The following is a 25884-nucleotide window of genomic DNA, read 5'->3' on the forward strand; positions in this document are numbered from 1 at the left end:
CGTTTTCCAAACAGAATGAGAGCCTGAATCCTGACAACTTAACATTTTCTTTTCCTCTTCAGTACATAATGTGCTTTCAACTTCTAATTCAAGTAATACACAAACATGTGTACACTCACATTATAATTAAAGAAATGAGTTTACAGTTTTGGAGTTCATTACAGACAGGTATTACACTGCAACTACTTATGGACAAAAATACATATAAGTTGTCTTCATCCTCCCTCCAAGGTTCCCTGACACTTGCTCTACACCCTATAGTATGCGCCTAGCCAGCCCTAACCTCCCCTCCCACTGGCCCCCTAGAACTGCAGGCACTCTCACGGCTCAGCAAGGCTGCTCACTCTGGAAAACAAACTGAGATTCAACTGAGCCCATCCATCCATCCTTGACAAAGGCGTACGGTCGGGGTAAAGTGAGGAAGAGGCACGGAGTCAAGGGTTCTGCTTTTCATATACCCTAAATGTCAGTAGTTTGTAGAAAAAGCCTTTTGGTAGAAGAAAATCTGGTAACCTCGTTAAAAGAATCAAAACATTTTGCTAGTTCTATGGAATAATTGAAAGAAACACATCACTTATAAGAAAATCTATATTACAACTCAGACTAACCAAGCCACAAAATAATTATCCTTCTAACAAGCCAATTTTTCTCTTGCTTAAGATAAAACACAAAGAACCAACACATTTAGCTTTCACTATTCATTTAAAAGCAGACTTGGGCTTCCCTGGGGACACAGTGGTTGAGAGTCCACCTGCCGATGCAGGGGACACGGGTTCGTGCCCCGGTCCGGGAAGATCCCACATGCCGCGGAGCGGCTGGGCCCGTGAGCCATGGCCGCTGTGCCTGCGCGTCCAGAGCCTGTGCTCTGCAACGGGAGAGGCCCGCGCACCGCAAAAAAAAATAATAAAAATAAAAATAAAATAAAATAAAAGCAAAGACTTCAATATATTTGAAAACAATATTTATTGAAAAGCGGTGAGTTTTCTGCTTTTTCTTTCCTTATTAATGATTTGCTTCTAGTCTCAGCTGTGATTCTTCCATAACATAACCTTACACTCATGACCCTCAATCTTTTTCAAAGCACTTCCATAACCAGCATAGTATTAAATTCTTGCAATGAGGCTGGCAAGGCAGACATTAGCCTTATTTTGTCTGTAGTGAAATAAACTCGGTAGTCGAATGACTTGCCCCAAATCGCATCACTAGCAAGCTGTAGGAGCCAGGTTCCCTGAATCCTTGTCCTAGCTCTGGCCATGAAACTGAATTAAGGCATGAATTTAATATACACCTAACATTTTTTTCTTGACTATTTAATATTTTGGTTTATATCCTAGTACTTGCTTTAAATAGAATTTAGTATAAATAATGACTGAATTTGAAAACGACAGTCACCGAGACAGAATCTACTCATCTTGCTATATTTTAAATAGCTGTCCATTTGTGCCACTTAGCCTAGTCCATTCTATCCTACCTAATATGGTTAACCCTGTGCTGGTTTATGTTTAAAAGCTATGTTATGCTCCAAGGGCAAGAAGGAATAATAACCAAATCCCTGAAATGTGAAAATTCCTTTGCATTCTAAAAAGGGATAAGGGAAAAAATGAATTGAACAAGAAAGTTACAGCAATGGAGAACACCACACGAACATTTGTTAAGTGTTAAGGTTCTTGAGAAATTTCCTAAGTGAGAAAGTACTCTCTGAGTTAAGTGTGAGAAACTGAAATTATGTCTTTGCTTTAATATACAGTTTATACAGTTTAAGATTAACCTTTAGGCATCTCTGAGTTTTGCCAACTAAAAATAAATCTCAAGTATTTGGGTCAAGAGAAATAAACATAGTCAGGAAGACTTAAAAAAAAAGATCATCCTGCAAGATGAGACTTTGCAGTAACTGGCTTTCTAGAAATTTCATCTCTAGGAACAGGGTCATGGACCCCGTAGTTATCCTCCGGACAGACGGGAATAATGTGAAAAATCTAAGATGCAGATTTCCCAGGAGTGACAGTAGAGAGTTAGAGCACTCCCAGGGCAGAGATCAAATAACAAGAAGTTATAAACACTGAATGATGCAAGTATCCTCTAACAGTCAAAGGAATCTGCGCAAATTGTCTCCATACCAAAAGGGTACTGTGTGACTAATACCAGCCTCACAAGACAGTCTCAGTAATTTCCAATTTTCTCCGTATCAGCAGATCTTTTCAAAAGTAAGGTTAAACTGAACTTTTTCAGTGGAGCCCATTTAAATGAATTTCAGCCATATTAAAAGCTCCTGTGGTTTAACGCCTAGTTTAACACATAATTCTTAAGTGGACCAACATATAAGTTAATATGTCAATGGACCTTTGTGTTAAGTCCCAAAGAGCTGAAACAAATCTTATACTCCAGAAGTGTGGGATCTGGTGTACTGATAATTAAAGCCTACTGCGACAAAGAGGATGCTAGCTACTAACCACAATAGCTGTTTTTTCCTTCCTCCTTAAAAGAAATGCTTAAGCAGGCACGTGGCTGCAGAACAGACTCCTTTCCCCAGCCTACCTTTTGACTGAGATGCAATCACGTGACTAAGTTCTGGAAATAAGATGTATATTGAAGTTTGGGGACTACCTCCAGGAAATGACCTTAAGGTGGGGGGGGGGGGGTAGCCAAATGCTACTGCCGCTCCTTCTTCCTCCCTGGAGAGGATACGAACGTGACCCTGCAGGGTAAGCAGTCATTTTAGACCAAGAGACAGAGGAGCCACAACCTTGGTGAGCACGGAACCATCACAACAGCCCTGGCCTGCCCACTGCGCTCTCAGATAGGCAATCTAAAGGTAAACGTCTATCTCATTTTACCCACTTCTATCTTGTTTATGCCACTGAGTTGTCTGTCTCGTGAAGCCGATCCTAGTCTTGATAAACTGCTTCCCCGGCACAGTAGATGCAGTGATAGTAACAATAGCAGTGACACCTGCACACACACCGGGACAGCTCTTACCACGTGCCAGGAAATACAGTGGATGCTTTGCACACATTATCTAATACTGGCCACAACCTTGTGAGGTGGGCATGCTAAGTCCCACGTCCTCATTAGGCATCCCGCACGGTCAAACAGAAGACCCCTGTGATGCCTTCATTAGCGACCTGACCTGTTCTCCACCAATCCCCACCCACCTCCCAAGAAGAACCTTCAAGAACCATCGCCTTCTCCTTGTCGTTCTGAAAGTCCACAGCAGGCTTGGTGGACCCCCTTCATCGTCATGTTTTAAGCCTTTCTCTGTCTCCTTATCAGTTACCATCTTCATCCATTTTCAGTCTTCCAGGATTTTTTGGAAATTTCTTATCAACTGGTAACTCCTCTCCCAAACACTTGTTTACTATGGGCTCTTTCTACCTTTTAAATTTCTATCCTGTCATATTAAATGAGGTCTTGGGAGAGAGAGGAGACGAAGTCACTTGGGGCCCAATTTTCACAACTAGGAAAAAAAAGTGCGTGTGTGTGTGTGTGTGTGTGTGTGTGTTTGTGTTCTTCTTTGGGCTCAACAGGCTAACACAGGTCCAAATCAACAAGATGAAACCTTAACAAGACCAAATGTAAACACTTACACTTAAAGTTTTGTTTTTCTTAAAGCAACTACCTAAGTATGTATTGAGAAAGAGAACTGGTAAAAAGAAGAAAAAGGATAAGAGAAAAAGAAAGGCTTAAGCGTTTTTTGTTTTGTTTTGTTTTGCATTTGCTCCAGTTTTCATTCAACCATCATGTTCTAAGTGGGAAGAGACAGTGCAGCCGCGCTAGTGAAATCTTAGGCTTCATTAGATCAGAAGAGGCCAGACAAAAAAAGAAATGAATTCACTCCATATGGCACCACTGGGATCTCAACTGAACCCCTTTAGCCAGTACTGGCCAAAGTTAAACTAAAAAAAAGTTCTGACCAAGTTAACATTAGAGCTGAAAAGCATGAGGAATAAGTTAGCCTGGAGATGTTTAAAAAATAATTAGGTAAAATCAACCAAGAGAGGAGATTTGACAACCGTCTCCAAATCTGTGAGGAACTATCTGTCCTCCGGCAGAGAGAATGGCCGTGCTCTGCACTGCTCCGCAAGGCGGACTGCAAACAGCTGGTGGAGGCCAAGACGGCAGACAGGAAACCCCATCGCAGGACAGCTCAGCAACGAGACGCTCAACGACGGGAAGTCAGCGTCAGAGGCGGTGAGCTCCCCGTCACCTGACACGTTCAAGCCGAGGCTGAGTAACCAGTCAAGTTAGAGGACGCCATAAAGGCACTGATTTCTTCATCAGCAGAGGGTTAGACGACTCCCACCGGGCCTGAGACTCCGGAGGACACGCCGTGGCCTGGCCATAGCAAGCTGCTGGGCGGGTGGGTGCTGGGCAGCTTCCACACACCCCCAGGGGCCTATGGGGGCTCCAGCACCTGAGATCTCAGCATCCCTGACCATGGGAAAGGGACGGCCCAGGACCAGCGGTCACAAGCCTAAGGCGCAGTGAGTGCAGGCCTGACCCAGCCCTCTATACTAATAGAAGAAAGAAAAAAATGTCTAGGACAAGCCAGGTGAAGGTTTAGGAAAATCAGAGGCAGCCCAAGTTCTCTCTACATAAGACTGCATTCCAAGAGAAAGACAACAAAAACAGTGAGGCTTCCACACTACAAGGCAGAACTGGCCCTGCTGTGCACAACTGGGAGGTTTCTCTTAACTCCAGAGGGTTTTGGGTTTTTCTTCAAGAAGGGCTGGCAAAAGCTCCAAGCTGACACAACTGTAAAGTTTGGAAAAGACTCTCCTGCATATGTTGTATAAACTTCTAAATGGCAACTTCTCAATTTCCAGCTTCTAACCACTAGTTTCCAAAGGGACCGAAAGGGAAAAAGATGAAGTCAAGCGGGAGGCCCAGCCTTGTCCAAAAGGGCCGAGTGAGAAGAGCCTGGGGTCCCAGAGGATCATGGGATCTCAGGTCTTCCTTGTTTGCACTCTGCATAAATACTAAGGCAGGAAACGATTTGCATCCTGTGAAGACAGAGTTTAAAAGACATGTATTCACCCTCCACCTCCCTACCCACCTCCAAAAAGACACACTACACCCACTCTCTCTCTCTCACATAGTGCAATTATCCATGTATGCTGTACTAAAGAAGGTGCAGCCTCCATTCCAGAATCCTGCAAAAAACATTTTTATGAACCAATTCACTAAAACACATGTTCCAGGATTTCAAATTAAGTAGTGAGCCGGAAATGAGTGGGAGAGCCAGGAGAGCTGGCCTCGGCCCCCTTGGCTCTGCAGCTGCAACCCTTCTTCTCTGCCCAGAGTGGACTTTGAGGAACAGTTCCTAGCCGGTCTCCTCAACCTCTTGGGGGGCAAAAGCACATAAAGGGCTGGAGGTAAAGGGCTCCCTGCACAGGCCTCCTGGGGACCCCCATCTCTGTCCAGGACCCACTAAGCAGTGTGTGTGGATACAGCGAGATGCTCTCTCTCGAGCCTCTGCCCTCTTCTCCCACCCGCCTTCTCAAACTTACACAGACTCGGAGAATGGCAGGCAGATGGAAAAGGAGCCGTGCCTTAAATGTGGAAACATAAAAAGGCAGGGAAGGCAACACAGCCTTTTTCTTAATTTAGCCAGAAACTTCAAAATGTTTGAACACTGGCCTCTGCTACCAAAAGCTTTAAGGATGCTAACAGAAGCTGAATCTACGAGATGTGGCTCTGGACGTTCATTCTACAATTCTTTCAAGATTTCTTCATGGGGCTTCCCTGGTGGCGCAGTGGTTGAGAGTCCGCCTGCTGATGCACGGAGTGGCTGGGCCCGTGAGCCATGGCCACTGAGCCTGTGCGTCCGGAGCAACGGGAGACGCCACAACAGTGAGAGGCCCGCATACCACAAAAAAAAAAAAAAAAAAAAAGATTTCTTCATGTTTGAAATGTTTCACGAGAAAAAGAAAAAAATATTTAAGTATTTCTGCATTTTGAGAGGCATGTTTGCGAACACAGATGAAATGGTAAAAAGTGGAAAAGAGCACAGTCTTTGATAAAGGAGAGCCAGGCGCTAGTGTTTGTCATCACCTTCTAATTTCAAGGCTGTGAGTTCAGCGCCCAAATTAACTTTCTTTTCTACAGCAGAACCAGCAGACGTGACTCAACTGTGGTGTGGAAAATGCTTTATCTGAGATGCAGGCTTCAAAAATAGGTCTTTGAAATTACGACCTATTAAAATATAAGACCTAATTTAAACAAATTAACTCTCCAGGTAGATGACCCTATGCAGCAAAAAGTTTCAAACTGGGTGACGGAGTCACGGGTTTGTGACCAGTTTGACTTGGGGGCTGGAGGAGAGGCGCCTAAAACACAGGCGTAACAGGATGTTTTCAGCTTCAGGCAGCACGAGGCCTGACTCGGAACAAGTTAAACAGGAGTATTTCTTGCACATGACTCATAGGACCTGACGTCCCGGAGCAGGTGGTCCTGGGCAGGCTGATTCCGCGACTCAGTGACGTCATCGAATTCCCGCCTTGCCATTCCTTCAGCATCACAGCCCCGCCGCTGTTCTGGAGACGTGAGGAAAACCTTCCCAAAGTCCTCAAACAACAATCCCTTCAATACTGTCCTCGTAACGTCCAATCCTAGATCGGTCAAGGGCAAAGGTGAGGGAACCATCATGAAGCTGTCATGGTCACTCTACACACACGTCTATGCAGAGGGTGCCGCCTCAGGCTAACTGCCAGCAGCCCCTGGGGCTGAGGGAGGGGGTGGCCTTCCCCACAGTGGGGGCTTCTTGAAAGGCAAATATCCCTGTGCCTCAGTGGGCCTCTCTATCCCCAGTGTAACAGAGCAGCCTGTGTTTATCATTTGTATTCCAAGCTCCTACAGCAAATTCTGCTTAAATACAGCATTCAGTGGTTTTAAATGGTTTTTTTTTTGGAAACCGTAGTTTAGACCCAGCTTCTAGGCAAGTACTATTTGATACCTTTCTAGAGAATTCCTAACCATTAAATCCACAGCCTGATCTATGCTGACACCCTCACTCCAAACAGGACTCTCTTCAACCAACCACTTTCTGTCTTCGGTTACCCCACCCCAGAGCGCGGCTGGCCTGCCATCACGAGCCTTGCTGGCCCTCGAGGAATTGTCTCCAGACTTCTCCTCTGGCCAGGGCTGGCCTCCACGCCCTAAGCCAAGGCACAGCCACATCCTTTGAACAGGCTGAAGCAGTTCACACTTGTTTCGTAAACAGCTTCTACTCCTCCCCCAGGACCCCCTCACACCTCCCCAGGATGGAGCAAGTAAAGGGCAGACACCTGGCAAAGCAGGGCCCCCAACGCCACTGCCGCCGTCAGGGCATCACCTCACGCGCAGTAGGGCGTCAACTCTCTCCCAGCCCCTCTAACCCACAGCTTCCTGGTAAATAAATAGCTCTGCACGATTTTCCCTTTCCCAAGGCCTCATAATCCTCCTTTGCAAGAAGACAAGTTTCCACTCTCCAGGTGAGACGGCCTCAAGCAAGGTCTACCTCGGGATGCGAACTGCCTCAGAGAAGGGGCTCTCCCTGGCTGCCGTGCTCAGATGCCACCAAGGACCCTGGTTAGCTATTCTCAGTCTGTTTCCCCTCCTTATTTTGAGTTTCCCTAAGCCAAGATGTCTTATTTTTTAACGTATCTTATGGCATAAGAGGCAAAAATAAAAATAACACTTCACCACCAAATAAAAACACTGAACTACTTCAGGTGTATTCTTCCAGACTACACAAGTGATTCTGTGCAGCACCACACAGGTAGTTCCATGTTTGGGATAGCATCCCTGGGAGGTGCCATAAGGACAAAACAAAGTAATATAGGGGGAAGCCTATCACAGAACCTGGCACAGACCCACTGAATCGACATCACTCTTTAAGACAAATGGTTCCAGGGTTTCCCTGGTGGCGCAGTGGTTGAGAGTCCGCCTGCCAATGCAGGGGATGCGGGTTCGTGCCCCGGTTCGGGAAGATCCCACATGCCGCGGAGCGGCTGGGCCCGTGAGCCATGGCCACTGAGCCTGCGCATCTGGAACCTGTGCTCCGCAACGGGAGAGGCCACAGCAGTGAGAGGCTCACGTACCGGAAAAAAAAAAAAAAAGAAAGAAAAGATAAATGGTTCCATTATTGAAGTACAATTGACATATAACATTATATTAGTTTCAAGTGTACAACATACTGATTGGATATTTGTGTACTGCAAAATGAGCACCACCATAAGTCTAGTTAACATCTGTCCGTAATTTTTTTCTATTAAAAATTCAGTATCATGAACCTCTTTCTCTCACAAACATTTCACTACGACATTATCTATACGGATGTACTGCTGGACACATAGGCTGTTTCTAATTCTTTCCCAAAATAAATTAGGTTGTTTCTCATTTCTTCCCACCATAGAAAGATGAACATCATTTTAAGTATGTCTTGGTAAACTTAGCCTACTGTTTCCTTAAGACACAGAGTATAATTTCTTTAAAGCATACACACACTTTGATATGTGCTGCATATTCCACTCTGAAGAGCTTCCTTTACATGTAACCTTTTTAATCCTCACGCAATCCTGTGACTGTGAAGTATTTAGTATCACTGTCCCGATTTTACAGATGAGAAAACTGAGTCTCAAGATCACATAGCTGGTAAAGCCAGAGATCGGGTTCAAACTCTGAGCTTGCGGCCTTAGCCGCACTACTACTGGCTTCTCAAACGCAACAATTCCTAAAAAAAAGGATTCTCCCTGGAGAAGGGGCAGGTGCAGGCCAGAGCACGGTCCCTTGATGTTATACGGCAGGTGCAACTAAAACGAGGACAACCTTCTCGATCTCGCAGCAGGTAATATTGGAGTGCTTACGTGTGCAGCACTGTTCTAAACACCTTACGTGTATTTACTTAATTCTTACAACAAACTGCAGTAGGTACTATTCATAATACCCACATTTGAGGGAAGGGGAAACTGAGGCACAGAGTTTTGGCAACTTGTTAATAAGTAGGAAGTGAGATCCAAACCCAGAAGGTCTGGCTCCAAGCACATCTTCCAGCCCCTAGGCTACTAACTACCTTGAGGATGGGAAAAACGCCCTGCCTCCCTCTGTTCATCCTTCCCATCTCCACCTGAGTCTCACATCTTACTTCACAGCTCTCACCGGGACAGCCTCCAAAAGCTATGTAAGTTTAGAAAACTCACATACTATAATAGCATAAATAATTCTTAGATACTAAAAATCCTTATTTGGGAAACCAAAAGAAACCTTAAAAAGAAAGTACTCTACAAAAAAGCAGTACTCTACAAAAGTACAGATGTTCCTCTACTTCCCATGGGGTTACATCCAGACAAACCCATCCTAAGTTGAAAATATCGTAAGTCGAAAACGCAATACACCTAACCCACCGACTGTCAGCTTAGCCCAGCCTACCTTAAATGGATGAGAACACTTAGAGTAGCCGACAGTTGAGCAAAATCATCTAACACAAAGTCTATTTTATAATAAAATATTGAGTATCTCATGTAATTGATGGAATACTGTGCTGAAAGTGGGGAGCAGAATGGGTGTCTGGGCACAGAATGGCTGTCTGTATCGGCTGTTTCCCCTCATGATGGCGGGGTTGGTGGGAGCTCCGGCTGCCCTGCCCAGCATCACAAGAGTGATTCATACCTCTGATCACTAGCCCGAGAAAAGATGCAAATTCAAAACTCCAAGTACAATTCCTACTGAATGCGTATCACTTTTTTTTTTTTTTTTTTTAAATTTTTGGCTGCATTGGGTCTTCATTGTTGTATGCAGGCTTTCTCTAGTTGCGGCGAGCAGGGGCTACTCTTCGTTGCAGTGTGCAGGCTTCTCATTGCGGTGGCTTCTCTTGTTGCAGAGCACAGGCTCTAGGCACATGGGCTTCAGTAGCTGTGGCACGTGGGATCAGGAGTTGTGGCTCGCAGGCTCTAGAGCGCAGGCTCAGTAGTTGTGGCGCACGGGCTTAGCTGCTCCATGGCATGTGGGATCTTCAGGGCTTGAACCCATGTCCCCTGCATTGGCAGGCGGATTCTCAACCACTGCGCCACCAGGGAAGTCCTGAATGCGTATCACTTTGGCAACATTGTAAAGCTGAAAAATCGTAAACTGAACTACTGTAAGTCAGAGACCACCTGTACTACTAAAAAGTAATACAGAGATTAACTATATTAAATGTGTATGGAGGACTTTTACTATGTTTTAAAAAGAAATAAATGCACAGACCATACAAACTGGAATAAAGTAACTAACGCAACAAAATATTTAAAGTTGTCCCTAAACAGATTTACACGAATAAAAGTGATTTTTACCAACCTCCTGAAGGATTTTACTTACAGAGGGACAGAAAACTGACATGGATCACTGAGAAAACAATACAAAAGACTGGAGATCTAACTTCATACTATTAAAACCTATAACCACATCTACCTGGTCAAAATCCCAAAGTTGAGGGGAGGGCATAGACAAAAAAAAAAAAAAAAAAAAAAAAATGCATGCAATCCAGGTCCTCTAGCTGTTCTTTTTCTTGCTCCAGTTTCCTATTCTACTTACTTCTCCCCTTCTCTCCTTTTATTAGTCAATATTACAGGTGTGCAGGTCTCCTGAAGCATCTCTCTCCTTCTCCAGTTTCCCCTTTAGCCCCAATTCAAAAGCAGAAATAAAAAGAAAAGAAAATGTAGATACTGTTGTGCATTTAAGTGAGAGATGGTCCTTAAACTCAACAAGAGACCAGGTTACTTGATATCTGTGCGTCCATGAACCCTACTCCATATGCCACAAATACACGTCTGAACTCACAAAAACAATGCCCAGCACGCACCTCTGAACTGGGTTTTGTTTTCGTCGTGCCTGTTCCCTTTAACTGTCAGCTCACTTTTTCAACCTGGAATTTCGGTTTCCAACGGGGAGCAACACGCTTTTAATGGACCCTTACTGTACCCACGGTAACTTTAAGGAGTTTAGGCAATTAGGAATAACCTCCCTTAATTATGGTCTAAATGTGGTGAATTAATGAAACCCGTTCCCAACTACCTAAACACATTTCAAATTAAAACGAAGCCTGAATTTACAACCCAGGTTAAATGGATTAAAAGATTAAGGGCTAGAGTGCAAGGGCTTTCTCCACCTCGCTCTCACATTTCAACCTCAAATTACCCCAGCCCTCTAATGACTGGAGGAGTCACTGTGAAAGCGCCTAATTACCCAAGAATTACGCCAACCATAACCAATTTCAAGATCACAGATCACATGTTCCCAAAACATGAATCTGCTAATTAAAGTTACATGAAAGTCAAATCAACAGGCAATTTGGATGGGACATCCATCCACCTGAAAGCAGACTGATGGATGAAGTATTAAAACCCACAGTAGGGCTTCCCTGGTGGCGCAGTGGTTAAGAATCCACGTGCCAATGCAGGGGACACGGTTCAAGCCCTGGTCCGGGAAGATCCCACACGCCGCAGAGCAACTAAGCCCGTAGGCCACGACTACTGAGCCTGTGCTCTAGTGCCCGCAAGCCACAACAACTGAGCCCGCGCGCCTAGAGCCCACGCTCCGCAACGAGAGAAGCCACCACAATGAGAAGTCCACGCACTGCAACGAAGAGTAGCCGCCGCTCGCCGCAACTAGAGAAAGCCCGCGCGCAGCAACGAAGACCCGACGCAGCCAAAAATAAATAAATGAATTTATTAAAAAAAAAAAAACCCACAGTAACAGCAGCTATGCCTCACTGTTGGCACTATCAGACACCCAGATCATTGCAGTCCAAACCTACGGAGGCAGAAAGAGACTCATCTGGATTCAAGCATTTCCAGGGAAGAACAAAAGGATTCTCCCTCCAAACCGACGAATGGCTCACAGGGATGTGCTTCAGCATGTGTGTCAACCCACAAGGATTCACTTGCTGGGTTTAAACTGGGAATGAAGCAAGTTTAAGATACTGATACTTCCACATGCAGCCCCAACACGGCACACACGGCCTGGCAGCATTTTCAGTAGTTGTATTTTTCTGAATTCTAATCAAAGGACTGTGGTTTGATTTCAAGGCTTTGCCTGTTTGCTAAACTTCAGTGTATACCGAAATATTCTTCAACCTTCCCACTTATTTCCCACAAGTTAAAAAAAAAAAAAAATCATAAAAAATACTTGTCCCCGGCGCCCACACTTCTGTGTAAATAAAGAATTCCCATGGATATGCTCTTACAGATACACAAAGAAATAATTTAGAAATAAAACCCATTCGACCAAAAGGCCAGGCTCAATGAGTCGGTAAGAAAACCCATGGGCCCTAACGCTGTCCCTGGCGCCCTGGCAACCCAAAGCTGTGTGACCAGTAAGTGCAGCTCTCAGAATGAAAACGCCCAGCCAGTCCAACACCCAAAGTTACTTCCTGGGAGCCCCAGAGTTCGGGGAGAGCAGGGGAAGCACGTGAGGGGACCCTGAAAGGGCTCACAGATGAGTCTCTGTATGTAATAGGTTGAATCGTGTCCACCTAAGATGACGTGCTGAAGTCCTACCTCAGACCTCAGAATGTGACCTGACTTAGAAACAGGGTTGCTGCAGACATAATTAGTTAAGATCAGGCCATACTGGGGTAGGGCGGGCCCCTGACACAATACGACTGGCGTCCTTTTAAGAAGACAGCCGTGTGAAGACACGGAGACACACAGGGAGAGCGGCATGTGTGGCAAAGGCAGAGGTGTTGGCGTGTGGCTGCAAGCCAAGGGACACGAAAGACACCGGAGAAGCAACAGAAGCTAAGAGGAGGCAACGAGGGATTCCCTGCGGGTTTCAAAGGGAGAGCAGCCAACACCTTGGCCTCGAGAACTGAGAGAAAACATTTTTGTTGTTTTACGCCACCCCGTTTGTGGTACTGTGTTATGGCAGCCCTGGGAAACTAACACAGCACACTTGAACTTGGGCTTCTTCCTCCTGCCCTCCTCCGTCCTACCCCTGCCGCTGGCAGACACTCCCACTGCACCACGAAAGAGCCCCAGGGAATCCCCGTCTGTGGCCTGCTTGGGGAGCACAAGGCAGGCTCAGCCAGCCCAGGCCCTGGTCCCAATTGTCTCCCTTCTCTCCAGCTCCCACCCACCCCTGGGCACCAGCCCCGCTCCTGCGGCCAGGCCAGCACCCCTGACCCAGTGGGGAGGGGGGAAGGTCAGGCAGGATGTGCAAGTGCCCTTCAGTGTGCTGCTCCCGCCCACCCCAGCTCCTCACAGAACCTTTAGAACATTTCTTTCAGGTTTGTTTTTTTTTTTTTTTTTTTGTGGTACGCGGGCCTCTCGCTGTTGTGGCCTCTCCCGTTGCGGAGCACAGGCTCCGGACACGCATGCTCAGCGGCCATGGCTCATGGGCCCAGCCGCTCCGCGGCATGTGGGATCTTCCTGGACCGGGGCACGAACCCACGTCCCCTGCGTCGGCAGGCGGACTCCCAACCACTGCGCCACCAGGGAAGCCCCATTTCCTTCAGTTTTTACTGAAGTAGTATCCTTTGTCTTGCCCCAACAAGCCCCCTACAGACTCACACTCACACACACACACACAGCCACGTGCCCAGAGGGAGCTGGGCCAGGAGGCAGACCCGAGTACACACACACCCTGTACTGCCAGTGGCCCACTCCCAACCCATAACTGAGACTTTCTGTTCCTGGGCCAAGGTTTCTTGCCAGACTCACTTCCCTTATAATGAATGAATTATCCCAGAGAAAGTTCCTCAGTTCTCCCTGGAAGCCGACCTCGATGGCCTGCTGGGGGACAGTGGACCCCGACGGGGGGAACCCACCCCCACCCCGGACAGAGCTCATTTAGGAAAATCGGATCGGCTGGCGTAAGGCTGGTCCCATGAGAGGAATGCAGGAGTCCTCGGTTGGCTCAAATCCCGGGCCAGCAACCAGGAGCCGCACTGAGCACAGCCTGTCTCCCAACTGCCACCCGCTGCTTCACCTCCAAGCCCATTTCTGCATCTCATTATTCCACCTTCAGCCAAAGGTGGATTTTGAAATGTGCTCCCTTAGATGCCTCATCCTGGACCAATGGCATCCAAGTCTGGACTTGAGCCACATCAGAATCCCCAGGAGGGCCTGTGAAAGCAGCTCGCAGGCTCCTCCCCTGGAGCTCCTGATTAAGCTGGGCCTGGGGTGGAAGCCGGCCTAACAGGTTCCCCGGTGGTGCTGACTCTGCTGGTTCCAGGACTGTGCTTTGAGAAACGCCGCCCTAGCCCCTCCACTCCGCACTGGGCACAAGTGACAGCTGGTGGCACTACTGCAGCCGGCCTGCCCCTCATTCCCCCTCTCCCCTGCAGTGTGCGGAGAGCACCACTCCCCAGGGCTGGGGTAAACGCTGCCAATCCAGTGGCCCCACCAAGCCCTCGGCCGGGGAGGGGTTCAGGGTGAGCGTGGACCCATGTTGACGTGTGAGGCGTAAGCGGAAGTCGCTGAGGGGCGCTCCTGAAAAAGAGGCACAGGAGGAAGGTTGTCCTAGGCTGTCCATGGATGTTCAAGCGGGCGGCCGGAGGCCGTGAGGCCCGGGGGGAGCTGGGCAGGACCGGCAGCCAGCAGCACAGACAGGTGGGAAAGACCCGGCTGCCCGGTGCTGACACCCACCTGCTCAGCAAACCAAGCCAGCACCACCCTGCTCTCGGCTTCTTGTTAGGTGACATAATACATTCTTTATTGTTTCAGCTGGTTGGGTCAGGGTTTTCTGTTACCTGAAGCTGAAAATATCTAATCACAAAGCAAAGCAAGCTAACAGGATAGCACGTCCATCCAGGACAGAGGGCAACCTCTCAGCACACATGACAGTGGCGTATGTTCCACAAATAATCCTAAAATTCCAGATTTGAACTTTGCAGACCATTCCAAAAGCTATGCAGCTGACAGTCAGTGGGTGTGCAACACCCAGAAATAGTGTAAACTGAAGAAGGCGTCTAGCACCCCGTAAAGGGTTACTGAAGACCCAGCTCGGGTCTGTCTTACGAGAGCCATGCTCATTTTTTTCAGGGGTTTCCCAGGAACCCCCCACTACTAAAGCTCACCAGAGAATTCAATTGTTTTCACCTATCACTCTTCAACTTAGTCTCCTTCTGCAGAAAGCAGGTACCAGTATATCTAGTTGTGAAAATGGTCTTCTAACCTATTCCACTTTAGAGACAAGGTAGACAAGCATATCTAGGAAGGGGACACCTCAACTTATGTGCCTGTCCTGCCACCACACAGCTCTGTGATCTGAAACTGTTTTGCCTTTATGAACTCATTCCTCATCTATAAAATGAGAATACCAGCACATATCCACCTGTTTTTTTAAGGACAATGCATGTGAAAGTACTCTGTAAACCATAAAGTACAAGGGCAATGACTTAAATCCAGTTTTGAATGGATTAATTGGATTAACATGGCCTGATTTTGAGAGATAAAGATTAATCACGTTCCCAGAAGAATTACTTCACAAAAAATTCACAGTACATACACACACCTGCCGTGACTATCAACTGGAACACTGTTGCATGTTATTCAAACTGGACTTCACCTATTATCAATAATTTAGTGGCAGCTAAAGGAACCAACATCCACAGGGCACCATAACCCTGAACGTCACCGTTGTACAAGGTATGACATCAACGTGGATTACTTACTGTGCACATTTTCACAGAGGTCAACTCGAGAGGTTGTGCCTCCGCTTTTACAGAAGATAAAAGTTCCCTGGGAACTACCTTCGACAGCGGCCGTGGGCTCCTCCGGACATCCCACAGGTGGCAAATCCTCTTTTCTACTGGAGAAGTTTAGTTTTAGCCCAACAGCCTCATGTCCTTCAGAGCCATGTTTACTTGGACAAACTGGGTAGAAACCACAGGACTTGGAGTGAGGGAAAAAGCAGGTATGGCCCTAAACCCATGCTTCTCAGACTGGGATAAGTATCTATAGAGCAGAACACCAGGAGGTAAACACGGCCGTCTTCCTGAAACATGAATTTTATTAAAGGATTTCTGGAGGAAAAAAAAAAAAAAAAAAAGGAATAACCAGTGAGTCATTTTTAAATGACTAAAACTTCTCAATAAATTTTTAATTTTTTTTTTAATTCAAAGAATTTTCATGCTCACAGCAGACCTTTCAAAAATCCATTCCCACTACTTTGGGGGAAAGCATTGGGAAGGGCTACACGTAGCAAATGAAACTTTTTCTTGCATCATTTACAAAGTAGATGCAATGGCAAACCCTAAAGTAATGGTTCCAAAAACATCTTTATTGAGCACATCTGAGAAATACTGTCCAGGCTACCACAGTAATCATTTGTTAAGTGCCAATGTTCTTTTGTTACATTTATTGGGGCGGGGGGTGGGCGGGGATCACTGTTACTCTGGAGTCCTATTTTCTCTGTGGAAGACTCTAACAACAAACTCATAATTTGATGACAATTCATCTTAAATGAGAGTAACAAGCTCCCAGGAGACCCTATTATCTCATTATTGGTGTTCCTAGACAGAGAACACTGCCTTGGGAAATCATATTTCTTCTTTGAACCCTGAAATCCCAGGCTCTGCCCCCTTCTTAAGCAATAAGAAGCTTGGTGTCACGACACGTCTCGAAAACCTTTACAGAGCTAATCAACACTGCTGCCAATACTTTGGGCTCCACCTAGGGTACCTTTATCTCTCATCGACCCAAAGCACAATAAAGAAGGGCCAAACAGCCACAATGTTAGCTTGTCTCTTAAGACCTAAGTTGGGTTTCCAGCGACAAAACACCCAAGTCTCTCTCTTGCTCAAAGCACTACCTTCTCTCTTGTCTAAAATAAGCTTCTCCGAGTGTTTTATACACTTTTTGACCATGTGGTAATTTCCGTGGGCAAGTCTTCCCGAGCTGTTGAATCTGCCTCACTCTTTCTTCAGAGCACCCACCTGACTGCATGGACTCCACAGTTACTTCCCTGTTCAATACTGTGACAAGTGTGTAAGTGATCAGCCAGGCCACTGAGTGCCCTGTGGAAGGACGCCAGCTGAGGGTCAGACTTTCGGTGCTGAGTTTAGCCACGTCTCCTCAAGGCATCCCTAAGTCTATCATAATCCACGCTGAGGTTCTGGCACTGGGTGGCCACATTTACAGAACACACCCAAGCTCTCCAGACTTCAACTCCCCATTTTTGTTTCTGGAATATCAACATTAATGAAGTGGTTTGCCTGTTTTTGTTCTAAATTAACCTTCAAAATACACCTGGAATTATGAAAGTTGTTCAAATATATCTTTTCCATATAAAGATACAAATTAGCACAAGCCTAATCACTCCAGAGTATGTAAAAAAAATATATCCAGGAAAAGTAAAAATTTCAGTGAAAATCAGAATTAAGATTCTGATCCTATTATACTATTTTTCTAATTGATTTCAACTGAGGGTTAACTAATTATATAAGTGTCAAAAGCTTTGCTAGAAATTTCACAACCCAAGAAAGTCTGAAAGGGGCTTTGTGGGTTAACAAATTTAATATATACCAAGAACCCTGTTTAAAAGCTTGTATGCTAAGGCCAACACCTAAATTATGAGCCCTATGACAGTCAAAGGAAATTCATTTCACACTGTCAGGACCACAAAGACCACGACTGAACGCATTCACTGCACCCCTCTCGGGGCCACATGACCCTGTAGAAGGTTCCACAGGGCACACACAGATAGAGCTAATAACCCATTCTCGTTAAAAACACGCCAACTGCAGTGACCCAATTTAAAAACTACAACCCCTCATCCTAGTACCAGTACTGTGGTTTCAATGGCAAATATGGTTTGTGTGCTTGGATATGAAGAGCAAGTGAAGCATGACAAGCAATCAATTTAAAAGACTTAAAAACAGGAGGGGGCATCGCTTCATTCAGCACCTCCTCTCCTAGGTGTTAGGTAGTGGATTAGGTGCCGGGGGGGTCAGCTGACTGAGACTCAGACAGGTGGGTGGGCATCCGGAGAAAGGCAATTTTAAACAGAGGAGTGAACGTCCGGGCCGGCAGAACTGCCATGGTGCGTGTGGAGCAGGACGGAAGGAGTTAGTCAGGTGAGAGGTGTGCCAGGGAAGAGAAGAGCGTCTCGGCAACGAGAGAGGGAGAGAGGCCGTGCGTGAGGGGAAGCGAGGCTGGAGAGGTGGCCTCTGTGCCATGCTCAGAAGGTAAGGCTGCTTGTAAGAGGAATGACAAGCAAGGATGCACATGCTTTAGATACATCACTTGGGTAGGAACCTGGAGAACAGACTGGGGTAGCTGTAAAACCAAGGCAGGAGACCATGTGAAGAAGATGCAGCCAGACCTGGTGACCCGCTGGGGACGAGGTCTATGAGAGGAGGCGAGGGGCGTCCTGATTTCTGACTTATGCAAATGAATGCACGGGGTGGCGGGGGGAGGGGGGGGCGCACCGGCCAGCAGTGGGGGCCGGGCTATGGCAGGGGAGCAGCCGAAGGGGGGGGTCGGGGAGGGCCGTGGGGGAGGCCGGGAACCTGAGGGGACTGAGCCCAGGAGCTCAGTTCAGGACACACTGACTGGGCGGCACCGGAAAGCAGAGGAGGAGAGCTCGCTGGGCAACTGCACAGGTACAACCCCTGGGCAGAAGGTACCACCGAGTTCAAGTTCCTTCTCTCTCTTTAAAAACCCAAGACAGAAGGCGCCATCACCCAGGGAAATGACAGATGGGAAGAGAGGAGCGTCCAGGATGCAGCCCTGGGGAGGCAAGTTCAGGTTAAAAATGCCCGATTCGGGCTTCCCTGGTGGCGCAGTGGTTGAGAGTCTGCCTGCCGATGCAGGGGACACGGGTTCGTGCCCCGGTCCAGGAAGATCCCACATGCCGCGGAGCGGCTGGGACCGTGAGCCATGGCCGCTGAGCCTGCGCGTCTGGAGCCTGTGCTCCGCAACGGGAGAGGCCACAGCAGTGAGAGGCCCACGTACCGCAAAAAAATAAATAAATAAAAATGCCCGGGGGCTTCCCTGGTGGCGCAGTGGTTGAGAGTCCGCCTGCCGATGCAGGGGACACAGGTTCGTGCCCCGGTCCGGGAAGATCCCACGTGCCGCGTAGTGGCTGGGCCCCTGAGCCATGGCCGCTGAGCCTGCGCGTCCGGAGCCTGTGCTCCGCAACGGGAGAGGCCACAACAGTGGGAGGCCCGCATACCGGAAAAAAAAAAAAAAAAAAAAATGCCCGATCCTATCAACACGTAAGGAACTTCAACGTCGTGCTAAAAACACAGCTTTCGATTTCTGAAGAGAAACAAATAAAAGTGGAAAGTCGTTCCCTTCCCCATGGGGGCTCTGAGATAACTCACTGCCAGAAGGAAGCTCCCTGAAGATTAAGTCGCTTCTGTCTGCAATTACAACTTTCAGTATGTTGCTGAAAGGTTAACGAGATTTTCTTCATGTTCTGACGAAAACGGTTTCAGGAGAACACATGTTGCTGCCGCTACCAATCAGATAAAAGTACATTAAAAAAAAACAAAAAAAACCTTCCACAGACACCCCCTGGCCGGTCAGTATTTACGATTTTTACCTCACCATTTTAAAAGCAGAGTTAATATACTATTCATACTTTGCCAACGCTTAAACTTTTCACATTCTAACAAATATACCCCAAAAAGGCCTTTTGGAGATGCGTCCAGAGAGTCAGACCAGCTTCCCAGAGAGTGTCACCTCTAGGAAGAGCTGCAATCAGCTCGCTCTCCTTTGCTCCCCTCACTGAATCCCCAACAGCAATCTTTCTTTCTCAGCAGAGGAACAGATTACTGCTGATATGTGAGAACACCCAAGAGAAAAATGAGGATGGAGAGGAGAGAGGGGAGAACGTTTTTCAAATACTGCTTTTCTGGCATTCAACCAAGTACAATTACATAGCATTCACAGAAGATGGAGTCAAGATAGTATAAACAAAATCTTCAATGAGGCCAATTACCCTAAAAGCTTTCCAAACTCTGTTTGAGATCACAGGCAAGCTGCTCTAGAACCCTGCGCCCCAGAATCTACAGTGGTCCAGCCAGGACCCCGCCTTGGCCAGTCTGGCGGGAAACACAGAGTCCCCTTCACTGCCCAGACTCTCTCCAGTGACAGAGGTCAGTGCCACTGACACTTTTCCTAGGACGTACTGAGACTCTGTTTTACGATCAAATCTATTTCCCAAGTTAGTAGCTGTTCCTCTACATGGGTTCTCTCAGAGACAGAGCATTCGTTTTGTGGAATTCATATGTGCTGACTTCAAGTTCACCTTAATATCATTAAGGTTAGCGTAGCAGGGTAGTAATTAAAATGAAAATCACAAAAATGTTTGAAAAATGTGTAAGGAGATACTAATGACTTCATAAATAAGGTTAAGAATAAATGGCATTTAGGGCAAACCTCGTCTTGGCCTATAACCCAAAGTATAAAATAAATATCCATGACGTAAATAAATAACTGAATAAACCAATAAATGAGAGAGAACAGACCTCTTCCATACAGAGGAATTCTAAATAATTTATGGAGGTGGAGCTTATTCCACTTAATGACTTCCCTCCAAAGAGTGTAGTATGGAAAAAGGTAAGAAAAGAAGAACTTTAGTGGAGAGAGCTAACAAACAGTACCTCAGCCAGGTGGTCATGGTCAGCATCGAAGTGTTAAGTCACGCTGACAGTCGACACCCTTGATATATGAGGAGAATGGCAACTTATAACTGTGGCCTTCCTCCCCCAAACCCATAACCTCGATCTAACCATGAGAAAAAACCTCAGACAACCCCAAATTGAAGGATGAACTCCTCAGAACTGCCATGGTTTCGAAAACAAGGGAAGTCTGACAAACTGTCACAACCAAGAGGGTCCTGAGACATGACAACTACATGTGGTCTCCTGGATAAGAGAACATTAGGGAAAAACCAGGGAAATCCGAATAAAGTGTGGAGTTTAGTTCACCATAATGTACACATGTTGGTTTCTTAGTTGTGACCCATGTACCACAGTAACATAAGGCATTAACACTGGGGTAAACTGTGTGAAGGGTAAATGGGAATTCTCTGTACCATCTTTACAGCTTTTCCGTAAATCTAAATCTATGCTAAAGCAAAAGGCCTAATTTAAAAGTAGCAAGAGATTCTATGAGCTTTGAAGGTATTAAAATCTTCATTTTTTAAAAATCCCAACTGCACAGTAGAAGGTAAATGAACAGTAAGTACTTAGGTGACTGACTGACCCATCACAGGACATCAGACTCAGAGAGAATTCATTCATTAGACTCAGAGAGAACACCAGAAGCTACATTTTCAGAAAATGGACACAAAGGTTTTCTGGTTGCAGCATCCAATCTTCATCATCATCTTTACACAAAAGGCAAAAAACCTCAACAACGACAACAAAAAAAAACCCAAGAGGCTTGGAAGTCCAGCTAAGAGGAAAGGGACTAGGGATAAAATAACAGGAAAACACTGGAATATTTGATATTGAGAAGATTAAAACATATAAATCAGGGTGGACCAAACTGTGAGTTTTGAAATCAATTCAGTAGTCGCAACCAGCATTTTTTTAACAAAAGAAAATGAAATAGAAAAGTTCCGTGGTTGTGACGGCTACACAACAATGTGAATGTACTTAATGCCACAGAACTGCACACTTAAAAGTGGCTACAATGGTAACTGTTATGTATATTTTGCCACAATTTTTAAAAAATGAAAATAGAAAATACAGTACACCACAGGCAGCAAAGGTAAGCGCTATTTTATAAATAAATAAATAAACACACGTGTACATATTCATACATCCACATATACTGCCTGTGGGTAATAAGTAATCATGATATAAAATGTGTCTTTCATCTGAGTCACTGTCCAAAAGTTTGAAAGCCGCTGACTCAATTCCCCCTCACCTCTACATCCTCACTCTGGTCGTCTGTGTCAAAAGAGCACGAAGGAGACTTCCCTCGTGGTGCGGTGGATAAGACTCCATACTCCCGACGCAGGGGGCCTGGGTTCGATTTCTGATCAGGGAACTAGATCCCACATGTACACTGCAACTAAGGAGCCCACGAGCCACAACTAAGACCCGGTGCAACCAAATAAATAATATTAAAGAAAAAAAAAAGAGCGTGAAGGATAAAATCTACTTCACACCTTTAATTGTGACAGGAAATGGGTGAATAGAAACTAGTTCTAATTAATAAGAAAGAAGAGAAGTACACCTCTGAAAGAGGAAAACCAGTGCAAAGGCACACAGGACAATGCCCCTGGAGATGCAGCCCTGCCTTCCTAGCTCCACACTCACCTCAACTGCCTACCCGCATCTTCCCGGGACAGGATGTGTCCCATCAAGCCTGAGATTCCTAGAACAACCAAGGAGAGCTCCTGACTGCCCTCTCGCTAGACCTTTCCCATCACCGTCATCGTCACCCCAGATGCTCCAGCCAAATCCGAGCAGCCCTCATGGTTCCTCTTTCTCTCACTCCTCCACAACTGAGTCAACCCAAATTCATCTCAGAACTTTCCACGTCCCTCTGTCCGCACCACCTTCAGCAGGCACCAGCGTCAGCATTTCTCAGCTCTTTTTGCTCCCAGACACTCAGATAGGATTGTGACAAACTTTGAAATCTGCCCCGTATATTTAAGTAATTCCAACATTCAAAATGCTGTACTAACTGAATCACTTTGCCTTGCTTACAGCAGAAATTAACACACTGTAAGTCAACTATACTTCCCTTAAAAAAAAAAACATACATGTAAGTCAAGGAGAAAAAAAATTTTTTATGTTATACTATGAATTTGAATGTTTGCAAAGAATGCAATTTCTGGCCTATTATAAATATTGGCATTTTTAATAAAACTCACTTTTTAAAATATATTCAAAGGAATCTGAATACTATATAATGATATCCACCGTTATTCATTTTAAAAAATATACGGATAGGCATTCCTGTATTGCTGGATATTCCCTCAAAGAATTTGAACCTAATAGAGCTTTATGTTCAAAGCCTTTTTCACAAAACTATGGGTATAAATTGAGATCTAGGGGTTTTTTAAATATCCTGTGATCACAGGGTCTAAGTGTCAAATTTTTTTCTTCTGAATTATCATAATTTTTATTAGCATACAACTGATCTAACAAATTTTACAAATTTTGATAGTTAATTAAACATAAGCATTCAAATTTTATTGCAAATGCATCCTTTAATGAGATTTATGGAACTTTTTCCCCTCAATTGGTTTATACGACTATTACTGCTAGAATGAGACAGGGTTAATTAGCATCAACTTAATCTTATTTTCCTTGTCCCTTTTTTTTTTTGTAATGTAAACAGTGAGAAAGCTTGTTCACATAAATAGATGTGAATGGAAGGAGATTTGTTACAGCACTGACCCTATACGCTCTACACTCCCTCAGGATTTTATCCACAAATCACTTTTTGATGGTCTAACGACTGACAATTAGATTGGATTCTCCTTCAATATTATAGAGAGGAAAGATCTGAAAACCACAAAGTTACTAAGGAATTCATCATCCAGAATTAAATCACTTTCTCCTAACCGATACCAATGCTTCAAATTGTCCCTTTGCCCAAGATGAAGCACAAAGCAGGATCGGGGCCCGGAGAGAGGTCTGCCTTTGTTTGGCAAAGTGGAGAAGTGAGACTGCGAAAGAAGAGGTGGAAAAGGAGAACTTGTGACCTCAGACAGATCAGTTTTAGGAGAATATGTGGATGCTGGGGATCTAGAAGCTGATTCTCTGAAAGTTATCCCCACGCCCAGGTACCACTTAGAGTCTTCAGGCACCTCCAAGGGACCAGATACCTCAGTCTGACAACAACTAACCAAGAGTGCCCCGTGACCAAAGCATTCCCTTTAAAAATGTAATTTACATCTTTTGATTTGCTGGCCCCTGCTTAAAATCTTTTAACAACTCATCCTACACTTAAAGAAATTAAAACCGAACCTCCTCACTATGGCTTCTAAGGTCCTAGCTCATCTCACTATCCTACAAAACCACGCTGGCCTTCTCCACATCCCTGGATTGCCAGCAGGGCTTCCCACCACAGGCCCCTTGCACCTGCCATTCCCTCTGCTTGCCGCCTGGCTGCTCCCACACAGCCTCCAGACTTCAGCTCAAACGTCACCTCCAACCACCTAAGCATGCTATCCATCTCCTTATTCTCTACCACAGCAACTGAATTCTTGATAGTTCCTATTGCAAGCATAACTATTTTGTTTTGTTTACAGTAACGTCTGACTTCCCTACTACACGCAAACAGGTCTCGTTCAGTGTTTTACATCCAGCACCCAGCACACTGCCTGATGCTCAACAGATGTCCGTAAACAGGATGGTGTATGCACACCATGGGAAAATGAAGTTGGGGGGGCATGTTTTAACAGCTTTCTGTGCAACCTTATTTTAAAACAAAGCCATATTCATTATTAGAGAGTATAGATACCCCAAATGCCAAAGAGAAAGGTATATCACAGATAATGGTAAATACACAAACACAGACATATCCCAAGACTTCAGACAGCATCCAAAGTGGGCAGAGAAACTTAGCGTGGATTTGCTCCCATTTTTTTCCTTACCTCTGTTCTCGAGACTGTTCCTCCATATCGTCTTCAGAATCACCCTATTGAGAGAGAACAGGCTTTAACAGTTGTTTCAAAGAAACACAAAATTTCCCAAAACACAAAAACAGTTCTTCAAATCCCACAGGGGTGGTGAGCTTGTCCGTAACAGTGCCTGGTAAACAGCAGGCACTCAATAAATACTTTTTGAAAAAAACAATGACACTAGAATGGCACCACTGAAAGCCAGAAACTCCCAAGTGATCCCTTAGATGTTCACTGTAAGTAAACATCCTACCTGTTTAAAATCGCCACCAAAACACAGTCTCAAAATTGGTTTGACATCACTCCTCTCTCCAAGAGCCTTTTTTTTGGTGTTTACGGTTAATCGCACAAGATAAAATTTAACGATAATTAAAATCCCCAAACATCAAGAATGCCCTAAATGAGCACCTGATAGATTTTGACTTAGAAGTGGCATAAATATCTCACTCAAATGCACTTCCAAAATCTCTGAGACCTACCATGCCACACTGTGACCAGAAGCCAAATACCAGGTGGGTAAAAAGAGAAGGTGTTTGCAACAGAAGCAAAAGAGCCGATCCAATTAAACGCCGCCTCGGCGCTTGTCCGGCACCCGTGCTCTTGGCACGGCTCTATCCTCTCCCGAAGCTGCACCGCTGGCTGCGGAAACACCCACCCTTCCTGTGCCTCCAGCGCCCCCATCCCGAGGCTCTCCTGGTCGCCCTGACCCCCATCCTCCTGGGCCCAGACCCCGCTTCACTAACACCCTCTGACTGTTAACCCATTCTTGGAGCCACAGGGCCCCAATCCCTATCTGCAGCCCCAGCTTCTCACACCATCACACATGGAGATAAACACCAACCTTCCCACAGGAGCCAAGGCTCGGGCAGGTTAGGTCAGACCCCACAGTACGTGCAGGACCACTTAACCCACAGCTGCGGCCCCACCGCCAGACACCTCCAGGCTCTACACACTGTCTCCCCAGAAACAATGAAACCAGACTTCTCAACGCCAGGGGTCCCTGCCAAGGGAAGGGCCCCCTTGTGTCGAAGAGGCCGTCACACTCCCCGCCCCTGGGCAAACCTGAGGGTCGTCCTACACTGCTCTCCTGCTGTCACCTCCAAGCATGAAGATCTACCCCACTCATCAGAAATACAGCTCAGACCTGTCCTTCTCCATCCCTCCTGCCGGCAAATCGGCCCAAGCCATCAGCACCCCAGGCCTGCACTACCACTGTTGACGGGCTTTTCACTCTGTTTAAGACTGCCGCCTTCCCAGGAGGTGGAGAAAAGGGAACCCTCATCCACTGCTGGCAGGAATGTGAACTGGTGCAGCCACGGTGGAAAACAGTAC

At 46.0% G+C, this 25884-nt stretch overlaps 1 protein-coding gene across 5 annotated transcripts in view; it reads right to left on the reverse strand.

Annotated features, from left to right (window-relative positions):
* The window catches only part of TMEM131L (transmembrane 131 like), a 161691-nt gene that overhangs the window by 126968 nt on the left and 8839 nt on the right, over positions 1 to 25884 (reverse strand). For all 5 annotated transcript variants that reach the window (XM_032632023.1, XM_032632026.1, XM_032632022.1 and 2 more), the window contains exon 3: positions 24526 to 24569. In XM_032632023.1, the coding sequence (XP_032487914.1) occupies positions 24526 to 24569 (44 nt within the window). The remainder of the gene's footprint in view (positions 1 to 24525; positions 24570 to 25884) is intronic.

Source organism: Phocoena sinus, chromosome 5, assembly GCF_008692025.1.
Source record: "Phocoena sinus isolate mPhoSin1 chromosome 5, mPhoSin1.pri, whole genome shotgun sequence".
Lineage (NCBI taxonomy): Eukaryota > Metazoa > Chordata > Mammalia > Artiodactyla > Phocoenidae > Phocoena > Phocoena sinus.